Source organism: Rutilus rutilus (assembly GCF_951802725.1).
Source record: "Rutilus rutilus genome assembly, chromosome: 3".
NCBI lineage: Eukaryota > Metazoa > Chordata > Actinopteri > Cypriniformes > Leuciscidae > Rutilus > Rutilus rutilus.
This window is the reverse complement of record NC_140211.1, coordinates 54,927,508-54,952,843: the sequence shown is the minus strand read 5'-3', so window position 1 is coordinate 54,952,843 and position 25,336 is coordinate 54,927,508. Positions and strand designations below refer to the sequence as shown.

Here is a 25,336-nt window from a genome sequence, read left to right as displayed (position 1 = left end):
ATCAAAAATATAGAAAAAACTGTATAATATTGTTTTAATATGTTTTTTTTTAAATATATGTTCTTAAAACTAGTTTTAAGAACAGCTTAATATAGCTTAATAATTTTGTGGAAAGCATGACATTTTTTTTTTAGGATTCTTTGAAAATAAAGTTTAAAAGAACAGCATTTGAAATATACAAATGTTGTAACAATGTAAAAGTCTTTACTGTCATATTTTATCATTTTAATGCATCCTTACTGAATAAAAGCTTAACTAACCCCAAAGTTTTGAACGATATAGTGTCAAAATGTATATTATTAGTAGCCTATTTATTCATTTTAGTTTGAGATGGCACAGTGCAATTCTTTAACACTTGAATCTATCAATTGTTTTTTGCCTTTTTCTAAAATTTGCTTTAAATTTGCATTCGGTTTCACAGAATGACTCCTACAGTAAATGGAGTCTCACATTGGGCAGCAGTTACACAAAGCTGACACAAAAAGTTCGTTTTAAAAACTTCCTTATACATTTTTGGGCTGTTTTCAGGGGTGGTGTAGTGGTTTCACTACCGGATTCTGTGGTAAATACTTGGAGCCGTTCCCCAGTCTGAGCAGTGTGAGTTCCTGACCCAGACTCTGTGAGCCCACGCAAAGAGGCACTGTTTTTCACATCGGGGAAAGTCAAGTTCTTCTCTTTGTGTGTGTTTGAGCATGTGTGCAGTCTGCTTACAGCTGTGACTTTATGACTCATGATTGCCTGGGCAATGTAAACAAATCATACAGTGGCATTACATTACCAGGACTTCTGTTCCGCTAGAGTTATAGTCCATTTCGCCATCCTTAAATGATTTTATTCTCGTACAGGCTTGAGTCCAGGCTTCCCTCCTGGTGGTCTGCTTCAGTCGAGCGAGCAGCTTTCTCTAAGTGGTGTGATGTCTAATTGAGCGAACTGCTCAAGCAAACTGTGATCACATTGTGTGCTAGAAGTGTGTCTGGGTTCAAGTTATTGGTCCTGCCGTGAGGTGGTCTCTGTTCCTCTGGGCTTCGTGTAAAGTGACTGTTGGTTCAACACATACCGTGGCTTTCACCACGAAGTTTCATCTAGCAGATCATCCCGCCAGTTCCTATCCTGCAGACTTTTCCATGATTTAAAAGAGGCTGAACCATCCTGAAGTGGCAGCGGTGTGAAGGGATTTTGCAGCTGGCATTGGCCTGGCCTTGTACAGTGATTGGCTGGATTTTTATCAAAGGATGTTCTTTCATCACTCTGGAGATTTAATGTTCTCAGTTATAATTCATTTTAGTATTACGTTTGTCTCAGATTGTATTGTAAAACACTTTTGCTGCCATTGAGGTGGATACGGGTAAGGTTAGGGACAGGTTTGGTTGAATGGGAAGGTGGGTCAAAAAGTCTAATTACAAATGTAATTACATAAATTAATTACAGCTGTAATTACATGCAGGTATTTTCAAAATATAAGTACAATGTAAAAACATGTATGTACACAATAAGTCCATTGTATTAAATTATTAATTTCAATGTTAGTACATAGTAGTTAAAACCACTTAATATAAAGTGGGACCCAGATATTTGTACTCAATTTGATTTAATTGACTAAATCAATAAAACTTTTTGTTTTTAAACTTTATTATGTTTCTGATTTTGAGCGCCCACTGATGGACCTGAAACACGCCACGCTGACTCATCAGGAAACTTCACCTCTGGACTTCTGCTCTGCTCAGTTTCAGGGTGGGAATGAGCAGAAACAAAAGAGTGATCGTTGTGTTCATATCTGCTCTGACTGATGGAGCATTTCATTAGTCTGTGGGGATGGTAAATCTTCTCCCCGCAGTGCTTGCATGCCTCTGTGTCTGTTCTGAATAGGCTGCCTTTGTTCAGTCTGTGGTTTTTAGTTAAGGTAAAGTCAAACAGAGACGGTGCACCTGGCCTGTCAGTCTGTGCTGGTGGTAACTGGTCCATCCAGTATAACAGATGAAAGCATCAATATACAGTAGGACTGTGTGTGTGTTATTGAGTAACAGAGTTGAAAGTATCAGTAGAAATTGTGTATTTTTTAAAGGGGTGGTTGGTTATGATTTCACTTTTCTAACTTTAGTTAGTGTGTAATGTTGCTGTTTGAGCATAAACAACATCTGCAAAGTTACAACGCTCAAAGTTCAAAGCAAAGGGAGATATTTGCTTTTAAAGAAATCGCTTTTTAAGGACTACAACAAACGGCTGGTAGAGACTACACGACATTCCTCCCAGGTTGGTGACATCACTAACCCTAAAATTTACATAAACCCTGGCCCCGGGACCGCGATTTATAGATTATCAAGACAGAATATGCTAATCAATGAGTGGAAGATAACTGCACATAAGCTACATAAATTCATCAACTAACCATTCAGAAATGTCCTGTTGCTTCTACATGTTGTCACTTCTTCTTGAGTCTCTCCATCATTGTCTGAATCCGGTTTGAACATAAAAGGCTAAAAGTTTTAGAAATGTTCAGTGCATGTCTGTGTGAGGTAAAAGGACACAAGCTGTTGAAGCTCCGCCCCCTGTGCCGGAAGCAGCAGTCCATTTGCATTTAAAGGAACAGACACAAAACGGTGCGTTTTTGCTCACCCTCAAAAAGTGACAATTTTAACATGCTTTATAAAAATATCTGTGGGGTATTTTGAGCTAAAACTTCACATACACACTCTGGGGACATCAGAGACTTATTTTACATCTTGTGAAAAGGGCATTATACCACCCCTTTAAGAAACCAAATTGCAGGTATCAAAGGAGTGTGTCTGTATATTTGTGAGTAACAGGGTTGAAATGATAAATAGGACTGTGAGTACTTTTGAGTAACAGATATTAACCTCATACCTGAATCACTGATGAATAACAGATTTTACATTCAGGTATTTAATACTTGCTCTTACTATAACACTTTCTGTGTATGCATTTCCCCCAACCCAACACTTTCTGCACCACTGCTACACACTGCTGTTGATACTTTCAGCCCTGTTACTCCCAACAAAACACATTTCTGTCGATACTTACAATCTTGTCACGTTAAAAAACACAGTTTCTATTGATACTTTCATCTCTGTTACTCAAAAGCACACACAGTCCTATTGATAATTTCCTGTTACTCACAAATATGCAGACATGCTCCTTTAATACCTCCAATTTGGTTTGTAAAAAATACACAATTTCTAATTTGATACTTTCAACTCTGTTACACAGTCCTGTTGGTGCATTATGTCCTGTTATTAAGAAATACACATTTACAATACATAGCCATATAAATGAGATGACTCTTATTGTATTAGTCAAAGCTGATTAACATTTGTTCACATTTTAAGAATAAAATTACTCTATGAATCATTTAATCTTTTTTGCTGTCTCCAGTGGATGTCAGATTAAGACTTCTGCACTTCATTTAGTGTGATTTATAAGCTGTTTTCCTCATTGGGGACCAGAAAATGTCCCCATAAGATAAAAATGTACTGGTATTACTATCCTTGTGGGGACATTTGATCCCCATAACATAGGGAATAGGGAATACCACACACACACACACACACACACACACACACACACACACACACACACACACACACACACACACACACACACACACACACACACACACACACACACACACACACACACACACTCTTTATGAGGACATTCATTGACACAATGCAATCTCTAGCCGCTTACCCTAACGTTACTCATCACAACTAAGTGCCTAACCCGAACCCTGACCCTAAACCTACCCTTAACCTAATTATAACCTTATCCCTAAAACCAAGTCTTGACCCTCAAACAGGACTTTAAAGGGCTCTCAGTAAGGGAGGACCGGCCAAAATGTCCTCACCTTACTCTCTTGGTCCTCCCTCCAATGGTCTAAAACTCAAACTGGTCCTCACAAAGATAGTTGTACAAGTACACACACACACACACACACACACACACACACACACACACACACACACACACACACACACACACACACACACACACACACACACACACACACACACACACACACACACACACACACACACATTTTCTAGCCCCTCCCCCTCCCCTTCACAGAGAACTTTCTGAATTGTTAGATAAAAAAAAACATCATTAGTATGATTTATAAGCTGTTTTCCTCATGGGGACCAAACATTTTTCCCACAAGGCCAAAGATTACTGCCATTACTATCCTTGTGAGGACATTTGATCCTCACAATGAAGGGTTTACCTGGTACACACACTCACACACACACAAACACAAAGCATAGAATAAAAAAAGCTGTCTTACTTTTTATTAATGGAAGCTGAATGCCTTTTAATGACATTTTCGGTGCTTCTAGCAAGCTGGGATCTGTAAATAGCCACCACTGACACAGCACCAGGGACACACAGACATCGAGGTCTATAAAAACATGATAAGCTCCAGGATCAGGAGGGGCTGAAACCCGAGTGTATCACAATATTGATCACATCACAGGCTGAGAGTCTTTGCTGTACACACACTGTGACAGGAAGCATTCGCTGCCCTCACTATTGCTTCCTTATTTTGAGGTCAATCACCCATCCTGAAGTCGTGTTTCACTGCGTGCGTGGGAAATCAAAGGAGGGGTAGGAAATGAAAAGATCAAGAAGAAATAGGTTACATTGTACCATCTGGACTAAAAATGAGCTAAAGCTTTGCATGAGTGCTAGTCTAAGACGTGGCTTTCTTCTGTGACTCAAGAATAGATTTGTGTGAAGATCATCTCTCCACATAAAAAGTGGTCTTTCATCACCAAACCAGAGGGAATGAAGTCATACCCACAGCAGGCATTCCCAGACACGTCCTAGAACCTGACGTCTTGACTTCTCGCATCTGTACAAGCCTGATGCATGAATCATGCCCTTGATATGACAGAACGGCAATTATGATTTAATGTTGATGAAATCACACACGCGCCTCCAGTTATTGCCACTGTTGTTTGGATAAACATATGCATTAGGGCTTCATTTTCTTTCAGCTTGTTTGCTAAGATTTTCTCTTTCAAGGATAATTCCTGAAAGAGTGGGCAAGAGCTGTTTGCTCACTGTCGAGTAAAATAGGCTCCTTGAGTTTAAGAATAATGCTCACGGTATTGAAAAAAGCACAAAGGTCTAATAGAGGAAGAAATATCGTAGACATCTTTATTTCCTTCTTGTGTGGAATTTGAAAGGCAGTGAAAACAAAATCATCCCCCCTTTGTCCCGTACTTCCTCTGTTTTAAATGAAACAGTTCATTTATTTTTTATTATTATTCATTTTCTTGAATAATAATAGAAAAAATATGAAAGTAATAATATTAATTATATGTATATATATATATATATATATATATATATATGTATAGATATAAATTATATATATATATATATATATATATATATATATATATATATATATATATATATATTATTACTTTCATTTATTTAATAAAAAAAAATTTGGTTGATTAAGTTGGGGTAAAACCAAAATATGTTGTTACAATTTTTTTTCTTTTTTTTTTTCTGACTGATGTTTATGTTCAAAAAAAGAAAAAAGAAAGATACAAAGAAAATAGTGCCCTTGGTTAAATTCTTGCCCTGCTAATTCTCTCAATCTCTAAATGTACCTTTCAGTGCTTGATAATTGGAGGCGGCCCGTGCGGCGTGCGGACCGCCATCGAGTTAGCTCTCCTCGGAGCCAAAGTGGTGGTGATAGAGAAGAGAGATACGTTCTCCAGGAACAACGTCCTGCATCTTTGGCCCTACACCATTCATGACCTCAGGGGTTTAGGAGCCAAGAAATTCTATGGAAAGTTCTGTGCTGGAGCGATAGACCACATCAGTGAGTCCTGAACCAACTTCTCAATCTCTGTGCTCATTTAATCAAATTATAAGCAACCTATCAAAACTTCCTTGTTTAAAGCAGAAGTCATTTTTAGTTCTCCTTTTCATGTTTTGACAGCCCTTCCTTTATCTACACATGCAGTAAATGGGACTATTGTGTAAAGTTTTTTTTTTACGGAGAAATAACATTATACTGTTAATGCTAATAGATAGATGATTTGAAGAACAACTCAGCAAGGTTATTGTAGTTAAAGGGATAGTTCTCCCCAAAATGAAAATTCTGTCTTGATTTCTCACTCTGATGTCTTTCCAAGACGTTCTTTTCATCAACACAAATGAGGATCTTTTTAATGAAATCTGAGAGATTTCTGTCCCTCCTTTGACAGCTACGCAACTACTACTTTAACACTTCAAAAAGTTCATAAAGAGATCGTAAAACTAATCCATATGAATCAGGCCAAATTTTCTGAAGAGACTCAATCACTTAATATGATGAACAGATTGAATTTAGGTTGGTCATTGGCAACCGATGTGTGCGTTGAAGAACGTTTAATGTGAATAAAAGCTTAAATTCAATCTGTTCATAGTTTCGTGTTCGTGTCTCTTCAGAAAATTTGGACTAAATTTTTCAGTTCATTTGGATTAGTTTTACAATCTCTTTATAAACTTTTTGAAGTGTTAAAGTGGTAGTTGTGTAGCTGTCAATGGAGGGACAGAAAGCTCTCAGATTTCATCAAAAAGATCTTCATTTGTGTTTCAAGATGAAAGAAAGTCTTATGGGTTTGGAACGACATGAGGATGAGTAAATGATGACATCTTTGGGTGAACTATCCCTTTAACTAAAAATATTTAATACAGTTTTGTTAACTGAAAAAAAGCTAAAATAAAATATAAATATTAGATGAAAAAATAAGCTAAAACGTAAATAAAAATACATTAAACCTAAATAGTAACATTTAAAATAATGATAAAAAAAATGAAAAAGCATGAACATCAATAGACTTAACAGCATATTAAACATATTTAATCAATGAACAACATAGTTGTACTCATTCTCACTTTCACTCAAATGCAAAATATATAGTTTTCTTTTTCTTTTTCTGAAATATAAACGAAGAGAAGAATATCCAGGCTTCTTTTTCCACACAGTGAAAGTGGATGATGACCAGTGGTTGTCAAGTCTTACCTTTCATTTCTTTCCTCACGCAAAGCTATCGAATGGCATTTTTCGTGATTTAGAATACAGCACATACTGTAAGTCATATGAAATACTTTTATGTTGCTTTTTGTCCTTTTAAGACTTTGACAGCCCCAGTCATAATCAATTTTCACTGTATGGAACAGAGACGATGATAGAATGTCCATTTTGGGATGGATCTCTAAGATGATGATATTTCTGTTCTCACATCTGTTAGTTTTACTGGTCTGTGTTTTTGTAAGCGATGCCGTGTTAGCGTGCCTGTGAGGCTAATGGTTCTTGCTCTGGCTGGGTTTGGCAGGCATTCGGCAGCTCCAGCTCATGCTCCTGAAGATTGCTCTGCTTCTCGGTGTGGAGTTTCACGTTAATGTGGAGTTCGTCAAGCTGGTGGAGCCTCCCGAGGACCAGGAGAATGAGGGTGAGTCTGAGGGCCCCCAGATCCAGACCAAACGTTCTCACGACTAGCAGTCAGGCGTTCAGAGCCAATCGAAAGTTTGGACACACCCTACTCATTGTTTATGACTGTTGCTTCACACATTCTAGAAAAGTCGTCAAAACTATAAAATAGCATAAATGGAAGTATGGGAATATTATGCAGCCATCCAGAAATGTTTTAACAAAGTTATTTAATGTTTTAGCTTCTTCAGGGTAGCTGCCCTTGGTCTGGATCAAATGTTTTAAAACTTTATGTCACAGACCTAAATATGATGATCCTCTTGTAAAACTGAAAAATTATATATATATAGTACATACATATATATAGTATATAAATATTTTTAACACATTAAACTGAAAAAAAAAAAAATCTAATATAATATATATATATATATATGTGACCCCGGACCACAAAACCAGTCACATGGGTAAATTTTATGAAATTGAGATTTATACATCATATGAAAGCTGGATAAATAAGCTTTCAATTGATGTATGGTTTGTTAGAATATGAAAATCTGGAATCTGAGGGTGCAAAAAGAGTCGAAACATTGGGAAAATCGCCTTTAAAGTTGTCCATTTATGTGCATTCACTCACAAAAAGACATGTTTTATATATTTACAGTAGGAAATATACAAAATATCTTCATGGAACATAATCTTTACTTAATAGCCTAATGATTTTTGGCATAAAAGAAAAATCAATAATTTTGACCCCTACAATGTGTTGTTGGCTATTGCCACAAATTTACCCGTGCGACATGTGACTGGTTTTGTGATCCAGGGTCACACACACACACACACACACACATATATATATATATGCCCCAAAGCCAAATACTATGTTCGGAAAGGAAATGAAGCATTCTACGGAGCCCCTAAAGGGACATGGTGATGGAAAAAAATATGAGATGGAGGAAGGAAAAAATATATTTCAATGCTTTAATATAGTTTGGTCATTTATATTGTACTGTATATAGCCTGCGGCCATCAGGGAGCCACTATCAATATGCAGGGTATTGAAATCACTTTTGAATGCACGCTCGCTTTTTACTTCTGTTTACAAATTAAAATCACGCATACTCCGTGTATAAGGAGCGGCAGTACTGACCGCAAGTTTTACAATATTAGATATTTGTCATTCACTCTCACGATCTGTTGCTCACCAAATCCTCTGAAATTGTCCTGTTAGTCATCTCTCCTTATTATCTTCACGTGATAAGTGAAATCTGATGTACTGTAATGTAACCGACTACTGCAGCAAGCCTAACTGCATTATAAATTATATATACAAATATAAAATATATCATTTTAAATATAATATAATTTTTTAGTTCGAGCGAGAATGATGGCTACATTCGTATACGTGTATAGATAAAGCCAATAAGCTCGTGGAGCGAACTTGTCAATCTGTCTTGATGGATGACAGAGGAAACTCTGACCAATAAGAGGACAGTTTTTCCTCACTTGTGACTCACATAAACACATTTTGGTACGCTTTGAAATGTTGTCTTGTGAAAGCGAACGGAACCAAGAAGAAAGTGCAACAGTGTAACGAATCAAGTCCCTGTTTCGGAACAAAGCAAACGATCTACAGGTTTGAAAATGCTTTAAAATTCAGGCATTTAAGCATTTGATTTAAAAAAGACAAGCATGTTCAAACTTTTCACTGGTGTTATAAATGCACTGACTGTTCAGTCTTTCTTATTTGTTGAATAAACGAAAAAAAGCCTGTTTCTACCCTTTGTTTGGATCACTTTCATATCCCAGAGTTTAATCAGACATCAAATGAGCTTCAGTATTTAAATGTTAATGTATTCTGGCTCTTTTGATTTTGTTGCCTCTGCATTACAGTATTTTCTTCAGAGCTGTTTTAGGTTTTAGAGCCAACCTGTCATTACCATGAAGATGAACGAATGTAGTTGCTTCCATGACAACCAAACAACACCTGCAGAGCCGTTAATGCAATTTTAATGCCCATGGAAAAGTGTTCAAATCCACATCGCTCCCCCCTCCCGCATCCAAGTAGTCATTTTATGACTCCACAGCTTGCATAACACACTCTCATTTAACTACACAGAGATCAGAGAAATGAAGAAACAATTAGTCGATCATGGTAATTAGAAACAGATCTCATAGTTCCAGGTCCTTTGTGAGGTAGCGTGTTTCCATATGTGGGCGCTTCGGTCGTCTTTGGAAGAACAACAAGCTTGAGATTGGACCTCTAGACTTCTAGACCATTAGCAATCCATCTCTCTCCCTTCAGAAGCAATGACAGCACGCTGATAAAAAACAAAAGAGCTTTCTAAATTAAGAATGAGTGCTTGCTGTGACCCTGTACTGTGGCCTTGAAGTGATACTCATGATCCTGGATATAGTTCAGTTGGATCTTGTATTCGTTAGACAGTCCTGGTTTATTTGCCCTTAAGTTGTACTCTGAACATGTGACATTGATGGTTGGCTTTTATTAATAATAGCTGAATGGCTTGCTGTGACTTTATGTTTTTGGAATGCATAGTGTTCTAGGCAGAATTGCATAATGCTTACATGAATAACATTACCTAGTCTTGTTGAAATATGTAGCTGTTAGAAAAAAACCTGTTTCCATTTAGCAGATTATTTTTATTTAAAACAACCTACGGTTCACTTACATCGAGAAACGGTCCCTCAGAAGTGAACTTGGATGAAGTGTTTTGAAATATTTTCATATTTGTATTTATTGTGCTGTTGCTCCACCCAGCTCCTGTCCTCCCCTGAGGAAAAAAATATTGCTCAGATGTTTCTCTTTCACAGCTTGGGAGACTTCCCAATTCCCAACTCTCAGATGCTTCTTCCAAAGTTCTTTGGGTGAAATAAAAATAGAAACAAATAAATCAATTGTTGGTATGCGGTAAGAGTATAGAGCTGTACAATGAATGTGGATAGCGGCTCAGATAATGAGAAATGTTTGAGATTTCATGTTTAAGATTCAGACTTTTGCAGACACTGACATCTTTCCAAACTCTATCAAAGTTTGAGACATTGTTGAGATCTCCTCTGAAACTCAAGAGGAAACACGTGGAGATTATATATCTGAAAAGCGTGACACGTTGCTCTTCATTTGACCTCATTGCACTCTAGGAATTATTAAGGAGATATAATGAAAATTAGCCCATACTCACCCTCAAGCCATCCTAGGTGTATATGACTTTCTTCTTTCAGACGAATACAATCAGAGTTATATTAATGAACACCCTGACGCTTCCGAGCTTTACAATGGCAGTGGATTGCAACCATCAGATTGAAGCTCAAAAAAGTGCGTCTATCCATCATAAAATTGCTCCACATGGCTCTGGGGGGTTTAATAAAGCCCTTCTGAAGCGAAGTGATGAGTTTGTGTAAGAAAAATATTCATATTTAACACACTACAAAGTAAAATTCTAGCTCGTTATCAAACGGCCATACGTCTACTTACGCCTAAAGCGCAACTTATGGCATCAGAAGTAGCGTAGTGCGTCATGGCGTAGCGTAAATATCAGCAGTACGTCGCATTACTCGCATATGTTGCGCTTATACCTTAGTGGCATCCGTATGTTTGCTTGAATTGAAGCTAGTTATTTTACTTTATAAAGTTTTAAATAAGATTTTCTTTTTGTATTTGTATGAAAGAAGAAAGTCATATGGCTTGAGGGGTGAGTAAATCATGGGCTAATTTTCATTTTAAAGTGAACTACTCCTTTAAGGACACCTTCATTTGTGATTTGTCATTTGCATTTCTCACGCCGAATGAAAGTGTATGTTTCTGCAGGGCCGGGCTGGAGGGCAGAGATCCGGCCTGCGGATCATCCCGTGGCCGACTTCGACTTTGATGTGGTGGTGGGAGCCGATGGGAGACGAAACTCTTTAGAAGGTATGAACTCAGATGACTGAGGATGATGGAGTTGCTGCTCAGTTGCAAAAAAAAAAACGGTTCAGATTTGAAATACTGAATTACATATATTATGTCCACTAAAATAAACACACATGCTCTGTTTGCACAGTAACTAAGAGGCTATAATAATCTTTGCTCTATGATTACAAACTGTTCTGGCAGTAACTAAAATTGTGCCTACCTAAAATATGAGAGCATGTACATTAAAATAGCATGTCATGTGGTCTAATAGCACACTCAACAAGTCACACAATTTGAGGTATCCTTCACATCTGCAGCACAAACGGTGCAGGATGGATTACGTACCGAAGTTTAACTCTTTCTCAAATCTCTAATGCTAAACACAAGCAAAACTGGTGCTAGCCTTATCCTTAAGCAGCATTAATAAAACTTCTTCAGCCTCTCGTTGTCACGCTTCTCCTATCTCAGCCGCTCTTAAAATTTGGCCTGTACTCTTGGCTGATGTCCCGAGAATGGATTGTTTCATCCAAGAAGGTTATTAAACCATAAAATCGAGTTGTGCTGTGAAAAGCGATACTGCATGATGTCACCAGCCGCCCGGCCGGTTACAAATGAGTTCAGCGAATCAGCATGTGCTCTTGAGGAGCTCTCAGGGTTTTTGAACGCTTTTCAGTTGATGATGTGTGTCCGTTGGACTCTGTTTTCCAGGTTCGTCATCTTTGCGCTTATCCCTAATCAGATGCTTTTTCCAAAAAAGGGCATTTGTGGGGCCCTCCAAACTATGAGATGTTAGCTCACTGCCCAATTATGAGTAACCTTAGGGAAAAAGAACCCAAGCTTGTTTTGGACATTACGTGAGCTAGTTCAGGACATCTAGGGAATGTTAAATTTATCCCAATCTGAGGCAGAGCAGCGGTCAGACGAAAACAGCTACATTTGGAGAGAGTAACGCAGATGATGAAGAGGAGAGTTGATGTCTTAGCAAGTTAACAACATGGCAGTAATGGAACAGTTCTGGCTCTTAATCAAATGTGTTTCGGTTCGTAGAGGAGCCCTTAGACTCTCATACTGTACATCATTTTGCTGGATGAGAAACTACAGCCAAGTCAACCCACTCAACAGCTATGAAAGTGAACAGCTTGTGCCATTTTTGTCAAGTTTGCCAGAAAGGCTTATTTGCCATTAGTGTTTAGTTCTAATTAAAAGCCACTTTAAGTTCCTTCCACTTTCATAACTGAGCATCTAATGCCCTGTACACATTGTATGATTTTGGGCTGTCCCAGACGAAAGATGACCATCGTGGCGATTTTTGTGGTCGCATTTATAAACGGTGGTCCTACGTCGTACAGTGAGAGGTTCAAATATGGCCTTCATCACGTTCTTGCGACCAAAGATGGCCTTCAATAACTTTCAGTGTCAGAAATTTAGCATGATCATCTCACAGTGTGTTTGCTGCTACGACCTACTAGCCAATAAAAATGAAATGGTGAATTGATCAACTTGACATGGCGGCAAAACTTGAGCTCCTCAAGCTCCATTTGCAAAATTGGTATGTTAAGATGGCCTCTTTTCCCTAGCCAAGACCGCATCCATATTCTCCTCTTACGCTTCCTCCTCTTTTTCAGCACACATAAAAACCACAATCGCCAAACCACTAGCACATGCTGATGACGTTTTATTCTTGCGTCGTAGCCTACGATTCAATAGGTGTCACCATCATCGTACAGTCTACATTAATGTCGTACCCAAGTTTATAAGATTCGTGTCGTACAGTGTGATTTGTAATGATCTATAAGATCAATAAGGATTGACGAAATCGCACAGTCTGTAGCAGGCATAACACTTCCTAACAAGGCACTTTTATTGAAAGCTATCTCTTCCTAGTGACGAGTGACGAGTAACGAAACAGTTTGTGGATCTCGTGGGTTTTTGCCTTCCATTTTGTTTCTGCACGCCAAGTGTCTTAAAGGGATGGTTCAGAGTAAAATCAACCTAGGGTCATTTGCATCATGACCTCGAGCCAAACACCCCCCAGAAGCCTTTTTTCCCCTTGGTCGAACATTATTAAAGTTAGAGCTTATTTAGAGATGCCCAGAATAATGCCCAGAATGGTACCAAACTTCTACAGTAGTACAAATAGGTTCTGTACTCATAAAACGAGGCATTGGAGAGTTTGTAAGTACATCAGGAGTTTATTTAAATAACACTTGCCTGACAGCTCATGCTACCGCTAACCCGGACGTCGAGGTCACTTCCGTGATTTGGGAAAAGCACGTAAAAGTCCTGGCAGAAAGCGATGCATAAGGATGTAGTGTAAGGGAAAAAGGCTTCTGGGGGGAGGTGTTTGACTTGATGTCATGGTGCAAAGGACACTAGGTTGATTTTACTCCGAACCATCCCTTTAAGAAATCACCATTTATACAAAAATGCCAAAGAGCTTTAAAAGCCACAGATGAATATAATAGGCATTTGCAGATGGAGAGATTTACTTCACAGACTCTGCCATATAGCGGTGTAATGATTAAAAAGATAGTTCACCCAAAAATGAAAATTGTTCATGACCATGTCACCAAATCTCCATTCCACCTGTCCATGTGCATTAGAGAAAATGCTGTCCTCACTTTAGAAGGTGTTTTCAAATACCTAAAACGCTGCTAATGTGTGCAGGGAGGCCAAAATGTATTTGTGTGGGTGGGGCTACGGCCACTGTGAAATCTCATTGGTCTAAAATTCTGCTGTTCAAATCTGTTCATTAAACATCAAATATCTTCAAGTCAAATCTAGTGTTATTTTAGTGTCATTGATATACTGTTATATTTTTGGTTAATATGTTGAATTAGATTTCAGTTTCACATTTTTAATGTTTAATTTAAAGTTTTAGTTTTAGTAAAAATTTTGAGTAATTTCATTGTTGATTTTTATTTTTTTTAACTAATAGCTTTTAGTTATTTTAGTACTTCAACTTAAACTAAAAAATAAGAAATGTCGAACTAGCTGAAATAAATCAGTTTAAGTTTAAGTTTTTTTGTATTTTATTTCAGTTAATGTTTATTTAAGTTAATGAAAGTAATGTTTTTTACCAGTATGGTTTTAGTTTTTGGTTTAGTAAATGATAATAACCCTGGTCAAGCCAAATCAGATTTATTTATATACAGTAGCACTTTCAAAGCAGCTTTACATTAGTAAACAGGAAAATAACAGGGATAATGTTAAATCAATTATAAAACAAATTGGATTTCAGCAATAAAGCAGGTCTACAGAAGACAATAGTGTAATTATTCAGCTCAAGTCAGTTTTCAGTGTTGATTCGATTCAGTGCAGTTAGTGTCAGTGCAGTAAAATCAATAATATTACAGAATATAAATTGTCTTTTAAACCCCCTTGTGCTTTAAACCCTAACATATCTGGGCAGTATTTGAAGTGGACAGGCAAACCGTTTGTCCCTGGAAACCTGTCTCATTGTAGTTGGTTAGGTTGAGTGTCTTTGAGCCTAAAATAATGGGCTTGTGATACTGGCAGAGTGGCACATTTTCATTTCCATTTGTCAAACAGGAACATTATTGCTTTAGAAATGTTGATACATTGTAGGAGCCGGAGGGACATTATGTAAGGACCAGAACATCACTTTTTCCCCTTCCTCTCTTTCTCAGGGTTCAGGAGGAAGGAATTTCGTGGCAAACTGGCCATCGCCATAACGGCAAACTTCATCAACAGAAACACCACCGCTGAGGCAAAGGTTGAGGAGATAAGTGGAGTTGCCTTCATCTTCAACCAGAAATTCTTTCTAGATCTCAAACAGGAAACCGGTGAGCAAAATACGACACATTAGCCACTAAAAATACAGCATTTTACTCTGTACTAGGCATCCAGCTCCATGGATAATAAAGAAATATCTCCCAACCATCTCAGCTATGAACTTTCACCTCATCCTGGTATTTCCATGTTTTCCGTTAGCGTGTCAGTGTTATCTGCTGTGAGGAGCGGCCATATATCAGTTATCATCCCCTTGCTCTGATTTGTCACGTAAATGTTTATCCTCCAGGGGATTATGGGCTTCCTCCCTCCAAAAACATACATATGCTTTGTGTACCTGTCGTGACTCGCACCCCTTTGAAACTGAATTCCTTTAAAATCCTGTCTTAAACTCACACTGACCTCAAAAGACTGTCATATTACAGGCAAGAAAATGTTACAGGTGAAAATCTCCTCATGCGAGACCACGATTTTGTCTCTTTCGCAGGGATTGATCTAGAGAACATCGTTTACTACAAAGACAACACACACTACTTTGTCATGACAGCTAAGAAGCAGAGCCTGCTGGACAAGGGTGTCATCGTTCATGTGAGTTTGGCAAGTGTTGAGTGAACTCTCCAAAAACACATCAATAGCTATGTTTCCATCCACCTATTTTTATGCCAATATTTGGGATATCGCATAAAAAACACTGGATGGAAACACGAAGATGTGCATAAATGTGCATAAAAAACAGATGCGCTCAATTGAGGCACATCATATTTATCTGATAAGAAGATGGAAACACATTTATTAAATAAATACCTTAATGTACAACAAAAAACTTTGCCTCAACAGAGGATGTGATTGGATAAACTGGACTAACCAGTGGACCAATCGCATTGCACAACATCTCAAATGTTGGTTTGGTCTTTCTGAAATGCCTGAGCCAATGTCTGTCATCAAAATTGTTGGGTATAATGACCACACAGAATTGTGCCTCTGAACGTTAGATAATATGACAGCGCTTATTGCGTCTCATCGGTTGCTCGCTCTGAGGTGCAAGTAGTTTATGATGTATGAAAAAAAAGAGCCACAGTTTATTCCCCAATTGCAGCAACTTCCATTTTTATTACATATATTTTGTGGCAGTTTCCTTCGAAGTAACGATTTTGCTCTCTTGAACACCTGGGATGGAAACAGTTTTTTATTTGCAAATGTTTTATTCGATATTCCAATTTTGCGCATAAGTTAAATGAGCAACTTTGAATGGAAACATAGCTAATGAATCCAGGGGCTTGTAAACAGCTTTAAGTAACATATTTATCTGGGAAAGAAACACACAGTCACAAACGCTCTGTGTCAGTCTCAGTACTTACGCCTCATCATAGACGTACATTAGTGTTGGCACAGTCCGTGCTGATCTGATTTATTAATACAGTGAGTCAACAGTGCTAGAACTGAGTGTGTCTCTGGTCCTGAGGTCTGTACTCGACCCGAATCTACCCCAACGGGAATTAATGTTTAAAATAGAAAAAACCCATTCGAGACAGACCTGATAATATTAGGCATTTTGGCTTTGTTTTTTTAAACCTGACTAGACCCGAGTGTAAAAGAGGCAGCATCATCTGCACATTTCTACACTATATACTTAGGGTTCAATGTTTGTTAATGTTTGTGTAAATATATACACTAATGGTCAAAAGTTTTAAATCTGTAAGATTTTTTATGTTTTTAAAAGAAGTCTCTTCTGCTCACCAAGGCTGCATTAATTTGATAAAAAACAATAAAAAAAAACAGTAATATTGTGAAATATTATGACAATTTAAAATGACTGTTTTCTATTTTAATATATTTTAAAATGTAATTTATTCCTCAGATCAAAGCTGAATTTTCAGCATCATTACTCCAGTCTTCAGTGTCACATGATCCTTCAGAAATCATTCTAATATGCTGATTTTATGCTCAAGAAACATTCATTATTATGATCAATGTTGAAAACAGTTGTGTACAATTTTTTTTCAGAATTCTTTGATGAATAGAAAGTTCAAAAGAACAGCATTTATTTAAAATAGAATATTTTCTAACATTATAAATGTCTTTACTGTAACTTTTGATCAGTTTAAACGACTTTCATTTCCTACGTATTTCTGCATGTTGGTCACACTACATGACACATTTTTTTGTTGTTGAAATTTTAACAAAATTGCTTCTATACTTATGAAGATTATGCCACACAAATGTAATCCTTATATTGAGGTGTAAATCATACATACTGTATATTTGAATTTATTTTGAAAAATAGATCCATGGAAAAAAATACTATTATGTTACATGTGTGCTTCAGGAGTAAACTGTAAACTCTCTCAGGGCTGGCTCTATTGTTTTATATTGTTGTATGAAATAATCACTTTTCATGATTGAATTTTTCATATTTCATTATGGGTTGTTTTTTTTCTCAGAATACTGTATTTCACTATTGCACATGTCAGAAGTAAAATGCACCATGAATGTCATTTCATGTTGACTTTATATCAGTTACGAATGAGCTATCACAGCTCGCTTACACATTGTGTTTGGTGTAGTAACCTCATTTTTTGCATTCGCCAGGATTATATCGACACTGAGGCGCTGCTGAACAGCGAGAATGTGAATCAAGAGGCTTTGCTGGCGTATGCTCGAGAGGCAGCCGACTACGCCACGCACTACCAGCTGCCCACGCTGGACTACGCCATCAACCACTGCGGGCAGCCTGATGTGGCCATGTTCGACTTCACCAGCATGTACGCCTCGGAAAACGCCGCTCTGGTCAGGGAGAGGTTTGGTCATAGTGTGCTGGTGGCACTAGTGGGAGACAGCCTTCTAGAGGTGAGGAGATTACACTACTGTGCAGTTATGACTACATAATCATCACCATTCTTGTGCTTGTATGATTATTACGTTAGATTCTGATGTGTTTGTGGTTGTCTGTGTAACTGTAGCCCTTCTGGCCTATGGGGACAGGCTGTGCCCGCGGGTTCCTGGCAGCCTTTGACACGGCTTGGATGGTAAAAAGTTGGGCGCAGGGTAGAAATCCACTCGAGGTGCTGGCAGAGAGGTCAGTGAAGGTCAAAATTCACATGCGCAAACAATAAATGCACAGACAATCACATACAGCTCCAGATGAACACTGAAACGTAGTGTTACGATACCATTAATAGCTTGTTTATGTAATTGCTTCGTTGTTGTTTTTCTAGGGAGAGTCTGTACCGATTGCTACCTCAGACAAAACCTGAAAACATTGGCAAAAACTTTGATTTGTACACCATAGATCCAGGAACACGCTATCCAAACCTTAATTCAAACTGTGTGAGGCCACACCAGGTGAGATGGCATTTCTATTTGTGCACAATAAACTATTACTAAAAGAAATCACTGCAATTCACAAGCTCAAGTGACTTATTGCTTTTATAAAACTCCTATGACAATCACCATAAATAAACTAATACACTATACCTGTTAAAAGTTTGTAAAATGTTTTTTAAAGAAGTATCTTGTGCTCACCAAGGCTGTATTTAATTGATTAAAAATACAGTAATAACGGTAGTATTGTGAAATATTATTACAATTTAAAAGAACTGTTTTCTCTTTTAATATATTTAAAAAATGTCATTTATTCCTGTGATGTAAAGCTGAATTTCCAGCATCATTACTTCAGTCTTCAGTGTCACATGATGCTTCAGAAATCTTTATGATATGCTGATTTGCTGCTCAAGAAACATTTATGATTATTATCAATGTTGAAAACTGTTTTTGCTGCATAATGATTAAATATAAAAAATATTTTCTTGGAAACCGGGGTAAAAAAGGAAGAAGAAAATAAACACTTTTATTCAGCAAGGATGCATTAATTTGATCAAAAGTGACAGTAAATACATTTGTGTTACAAAATATTTATATTTAAAATAATTGCTGTTCTTTTAAATTTTCTGTTCATCGAGGAATCCTGAAAAATCTATTTCAAGGTTTCCACAAATATATTAAGCAGCATTTATAAGAAGAAGAGTCAATATTAATAATTGAGCACCAATAATAATTGATCATAACTGAGCAGCAAATCATCATATTAGAATGATTTCTGAAGGATCATGTGACATGCTGAAAATTCAGCTTTGATCACAGGAATAAATTATTTATGTAAATATATCAAAATAGAAAGCAATTCTTTTACGTTGTATTAGTATTTCTGAATGTTTTACCACAGCCTATTTTTTATTCAATAAATGCAGACATCTTTCAAAAACATTTTATTATTATTATTCCAAATTTTTAATCAGTAGCGTATATACTGTAAACACAACAGATCAATAATATAGTTGCCAAGCTCATAGTACAGTAAAAGACAAAGTTGCTTTGCAACCACAAATGCCTATAGACCACTGAATGGTATACATATTACAAACATTTAACCTATTATTATTATTATTAATAAATTAAACCATTTGTTGTACACAGGTTTCTTTTCCGGTTTTTATGCTGTCACTGTTTTATGAAAGCAATAACCTCCTTGAAGCTGTTATAGTGATTTTACCATGTGCCATTTTTTTTTTTTTTAACATGGCTCATCTAATGAGAATCATTTACTCTCATTGAAATGATCTCTCATTACTGTTTATTTTTCTCCTTTGCAGGTCCGCAACAACTATATCTGTGGAGAGATGAAGTCGTGCTCTCTGGAACGGGCCGCCACGATACGCCGTCCTGTCAACTTGGCCAGGCGAGGTCAGAAGAACCGTCTAATCAGTCTAACACGTATCTATAATTATCCCCTGCTCTTTTACTTTTGAGTGGAGCGTCCAGTTCCTCAAGAGTTGCCGCCAGGCTAGGACTGTATATGAGGGCTGAGACTTGCATGCGATAATCACAGACACTGAGAAAAGGCGACGTGTTTACAGCATTCCTGCATCCAGCAGATACAGTAACAGCCAGCTCCTGTTTTAGGAACGTTCTCAACGTTCTGCACTCCTCCCAACATGTGGCAGGTTCAGGGGGAAGCAGAATTTATTTCTGCTGAGGGAATTCGATCCAGACTGGGATTTGTTATTACCAGCAGAGCCAAAGTGAGAAGAGTACTACCCTAGACAAATCGGCTGTAAGGAACGCCATGCTGCCGAAGGAGTAGTTCACCCAAAAAAATGGAAATTCATTATTTACTCACCCTCATGTTGCTAGAAACTTAAAACTAGACATTTTGAAGAATGCTCATGCTGTTCCTTTCATTCATTCAGCACTTTTATCAATTTAATGCATTATTACTACTTCATACGTAGTTCGTCAGGCTCAGAGTTCACCCTTCAACTCTACTCTACCGGAAGCCAGTGATTATAGTTTATAAAGTTTTAATATGGATATTTTTCTTACAAAAACCCATCACTTCACTTCATAGGGCATTTATTAATCCACTTTATGGCTGTATGGATTACCTTTATGATGGATGGATGCACTTTTTTGGTGCATTTGGTTATTTTCGATCAAATAAATGCAGCCTTAATTGGTGAGCAAAAGAGACTTCTTTCAAAAACATTGAAAAAATCTTAATTATTCCAAACATTTAAGTGGTTTTCTGCACAGCTTCCTCTTTCCTTGGCTAAATTTGCCTCTTAAGAGGAAATGGAGCAAGAGGCCAAAACAGCAATAACACATTTCTTTAGTCTCTGTTCATGCTGCTGTTTCCTCAAATCAATCACAATAAATCCGTTCAGCTCTTGCTGTTCAACTGTGCTTGTTGGCACATGGCTTTAGTGCTCCTTAAAAACAGCTTGTTAGCTGTCAGGATGACACACTACTGTGAAACACTAATAAATAGTGTGTTGCGTAAGAGGATGATTATTCTGCTCAGAGATTAATGAGTCAAGTTCTGATACCTGACAGAGAGAAGACGTCACCTCGACTTTAAATCCAGATCAACCCTCGTATATGTGTTTGGGTTGATCAGTTTCAAAATAACATTTCCCTGTGCTTGTGTTTGTGTGTTTAACAGAGTCTGAGATCAGGCCGGGCCGGTTACTGACGTGGTGTCAGAAGCAGACGCAGGGCTACAGGGGTGTGAGTGTGACTGACCTCACTTCCTGTTGGAGCAGTGGCCTGGCTCTCTGTGCTCTCATTCATCACTTCAGACCGCAGCTCATGTGAGAGTCTTTACATTTTCACATTGTTTACAATAAAAAATCTCTATCTGATATCCTGATCGGTAGAATCCCCGGTTACACTTTATTTTAAGGTGTCCTTGTTACAGTGTAATTATACATTTAAGTACTTGGTAATATTGATTAACTACATGTACTGACCATAGGGTTTGGTTTAGGGTTAATTGCATGCAATTATGCATCATTTATAGTTATTAATGCAGCAACTACATGTAACGTGTAACACGGACACTGTAAAATAAAGTGTTACCAAATCACCTAAAGCCATCTGAATGTACCTTACCATAGTATTGTGGCAGTACTATGGTATAGTGTTGGCACAATGGTACTATATTATTACCATTATTCATATACCATGGTATTTACATGGCACTCCAAGCTATTTAAAAAAATACTGTGGCATTACCATGGTACATAATCAATGATTTTACATAGTTCCTTGTCCAAAAAAACACATACTAAATAAGGTCTTAAAAACATGGTATTACCTTGATAGCACGTCCAGAAGTAGGTGTAAAAATGTGGTATTACCACAGTGCATGTCCAAATAAACACATTACCATGAAAAAACATGGTATTACTATGGTACATGTGAAAAAAACATAATTTCATTTCTTTAGAACCGTGGTATTATATCAGTACTATATCCAGAAAAAAAAAAGAGTTACGCTTTATTTTAAGGTGTCCTTGTTACAGTATAATTATACATTTAAGTACTGAGTAATATTAATTAACATGTGCTTACTATAGGGTTAGGGTTTGTTTTAGGGTGAATTATGCATAATTTATAGTTATTACTATAGTAAATACATATATAAAACACAGTCTTACCACGGTGCCATGTACAAATAAAAACGATACGTCTTTAAAAAAAAAGAAGATGGGACCAAGTCTAAGAAAACCCATAGTATTACCATGGTACAATATCCAAAAAACATGGTATTGGTATTACAATGGAACCATGTGCAAAAATATATATAATAATCATAATATTACCATGGTACACGTACAGTACCATTTCTTAACAACAATGGTATTACATTTTGGTACTATATCCTTCCAAAAAAGGGCATGGCAAACAATGTTATTACCATACCCAGAAAAAATACATAACTAAAAATTAAACTCATAATACATGTTAATATTGCCCATTATAAAGAATGAAGATGGCAGTCCCTAGTAAAACAGTAGATTACATGACACTTTGATAATGTTCATTTGATGAGTAAAACATAAGCAATGGAATTACGTCGTAAGCACATTTCATAAATATTTGGTCTGCTTCCTGACATGGCCACAAATCCTGTTCTGTGTTGGCAACAGATCCAGTCAACGCTTGTGTGTTTATTAGCGTTTTCCTTCGCACAGCTAGTTACTATGTAATCCTAAACATAAGCCGGACATGTGAAATGCACTTTGACCTCTTTAGAGCCACTTTCCCGTCTTACAGCTTCTTACTTATTCATCAAAACAGTGACTTAAACTTGAGCGTTCTTGGCTGAGAAAGAGTTTGAACCATATGCAACATTTCACACACTTTATCAGGAGCCATTTTTCAAGTCTGTCATCTGAGATTGTCAAAAGTAGCTGAAGGAAACCAGAGAACTTTCATAACTTGCGATTGTGCTTTCATTGCACAAATGTCAAGAGGTCAGCTTGTTTAATTCAGGTCCCATGCTCTCTGTTTTTATCGTATTGTTTCCTGTAGCGATTACGACTCTCTGAATGAGCAAGACTGTGCCAGAAACCTTCAGCTGGCATTTGATGTGTCCGAGAAGGAGTTTGGCATCAAGCCGTTCATCACGGGGAAAGAGCTGGCGTCAGGACAGGAGCCGGACAAGACCAGCATGAGCACATACCTCTCCAAATTCTATGAGCTTTTCCGGGGAACGCCTCTACCTCCTTCAGGTAGAAATCTTTCACTAACAGTTTCATTAAGGATCACTGACTTTGTTTAGCATACTTGCATACTGCCATTGATGCAGAATCACAAAATATTTTTTTAAAGTCTGCATTTATTAGATCTTATTGATTTTTATTGAATAAACATACAAAAACTGATCATCCAAAAAGAGAAGACAATAATACAAACTAGAAACAAGAACATAATAATCCATTGGTGAACGGAAACTCACCAAAAACCTGACAACGCCAGACTACTGAAACACAGGGGTATATACCATATACACTGGAGAACAAGAGGCTTGACAAGGCACAGGTGTAGGTAATCAATTGTCATGCAAACAAGGGTAACTATAGAAAGAAAGGCAAACAGGAACAAACCACAGGAAGTGAACAGAGGAAACAGAGCGAACACTTCAAAATAAAAGTCCTAGAACACAGAACACACAGTTGTGACAGTAATTTATTCTGCATCATTACTCCAGTCTTCATTGTCCCATGATCCTTCAGAAATCATTCTAATATGCTGATTTCTCATTATTTATTATTGCTTGTTTAAGGTGTTTCTCTGATAAAAAATGTGTTGGAAAAAAGGCAAACTACAGCTACATCTTACTATACAAAAAAATACAAAAAAATGCACAGAAAAACAAAAAAGCTCACAAGAAAAAGCATAGGTCACACTTTAGTTTAAGGTCCAATTCTCACCATTAACTAACTGTTAACTTTGACTTTGCCTCAATAAACACCTAATTACGGCTTATTAATAGTTAACCAGAAAGCAACATAGTGTCGGCTCAGATCCGGGCCACATCTGGTACATGTGGATTCAACGTGTCCCAGATGTGGGCCGGATCTGGGCGACACTATGTTGCTGTCTGGGAATAAGGTAATTGTTAAGTTTAGGTATTGAATAGGATTAGGGATGTAGTATATGGTCATACAGAATAAGGCATTAATATGTGCTTTATAAGTGCTAATAAACAGCCAATATCCAAGTAATATGCATGCTAATAAGCAACTAGTTAATAGTGGGAGTTAATTGGATGGCACTTGCTGAATTAAATATGTAGCGTATATGACAACAATCTTGCATACTAGTATATGCAGTGTGTACTGTGTAGTATACAGTAGGCACTGTGTAGTATACAGTAGGCTTGTATTCCACTTTAAACATTGTCAAGTCAATGTCACATCGACACAGGCCACAACCTTTACCACGGTCCAAAACCTTTTACCCACTTTGAGCCAGTCTTCCACCTAGTTTGAGTTTGCATAAGGTGTGTCCATTAAGGAAACATACAGTGCTTTCATGAAAAGTCTCTAAAGAGGAGCATTTTATCTGGCCTTTCGCACTAGTGCATTTGTGTTACACAATTCCTTCAGTCACACAGTCATGCCAGGAATGCATGTCTGTCTGAGACCAGGTTTCCGCCCTACACATCACCGCACTGGAGGAGGCCAGAAATATGCCACATTATATAAAGTTAAATATGTCATACCTGCGATACAGCAGAAGCATGAGCATGTCTCATTCAAGCTGCAATGTGAAGCTTTTATTTTACAAAGAGATGCGCGTTTGGTTACAATGCTTGTTGCAGTTGTTTATTGTCAAATGTCATGCAAATTTCTGTCATGTGGTTTATTGTAGATTCAAAGCGAGATGGTGATGCAAATAAGGAAAAATGTCCATCAGGTTCTTCCAAGCCTGTTTACAGGTCCCTAAGTTTACATCAGCCTCGTAAACGCATACCAAAGGTAGTATACAATGGGTTTGATCTATTACAAGCGCTTTTACAGTTTGTGTTTGGTGGACTTTATTTTGTTCATGCCATCAAGTTTAAAATTGCTAAAGCAGATAAAAAAATTCTTATACATTTTTTTTATTTTTTATAATGAATATTTTGAAGTCCACAAGTATGAAATATAAATGTGACTTATTGTTTCAAAACTTGCATACTGTATATTTTTTAGAGAAATTATAATTAGTCAGGCATAAAAAAATGTGATATGAAATGTGAATAATCACAATTCTAACAGCTTTGAAAGTATAATGTACTGTTCCTGTGCTTCTCAGAATGAAAAAAAGTCTGAAGACGATGATGCAATATACAAGAGAAGAAGGAAAATCAGTTACTTAGAAGAGGTCAGTATTACAGC

The 25,336-nt window shown here is 37.2% G+C and overlaps 1 protein-coding gene across 12 annotated transcripts in view; it reads left to right on the top strand.

The window, feature by feature from the left end:
* mical2a (microtubule associated monooxygenase, calponin and LIM domain containing 2a) overlaps positions 1 to 25,336 on the top strand; it is a 70,709-nt gene that overhangs the window by 24,344 nt on the left and 21,029 nt on the right. For all 12 annotated transcript variants that reach the window (XR_014626697.1, XM_084403795.1, XM_084403792.1 and 9 more), the window contains exons 3-15: positions 5,644 to 5,851; positions 7,353 to 7,469; positions 11,274 to 11,375; positions 15,008 to 15,163; positions 15,598 to 15,698; positions 17,700 to 17,957; positions 18,071 to 18,186; positions 18,326 to 18,452; positions 19,760 to 19,850; positions 21,109 to 21,256; positions 22,983 to 23,182; positions 24,828 to 24,934; positions 25,254 to 25,322. Coding sequence is in view for 11 of the 12 variants with exons in the window: in XM_084403795.1 (XP_084259921.1) it covers positions 5,644 to 5,851; positions 7,353 to 7,469; positions 11,274 to 11,375; positions 15,008 to 15,163; positions 15,598 to 15,698; positions 17,700 to 17,957; positions 18,071 to 18,186; positions 18,326 to 18,452; positions 19,760 to 19,850; positions 21,109 to 21,256; positions 22,983 to 23,182; positions 24,828 to 24,934; positions 25,254 to 25,322 (1,800 nt within the window). In the remaining variant the exon portion in view is untranslated. The remainder of the gene's footprint in view (positions 1 to 5,643; positions 5,852 to 7,352; positions 7,470 to 11,273; positions 11,376 to 15,007; positions 15,164 to 15,597; positions 15,699 to 17,699; positions 17,958 to 18,070; positions 18,187 to 18,325; positions 18,453 to 19,759; positions 19,851 to 21,108; positions 21,257 to 22,982; positions 23,183 to 24,827; positions 24,935 to 25,253; positions 25,323 to 25,336) is intronic.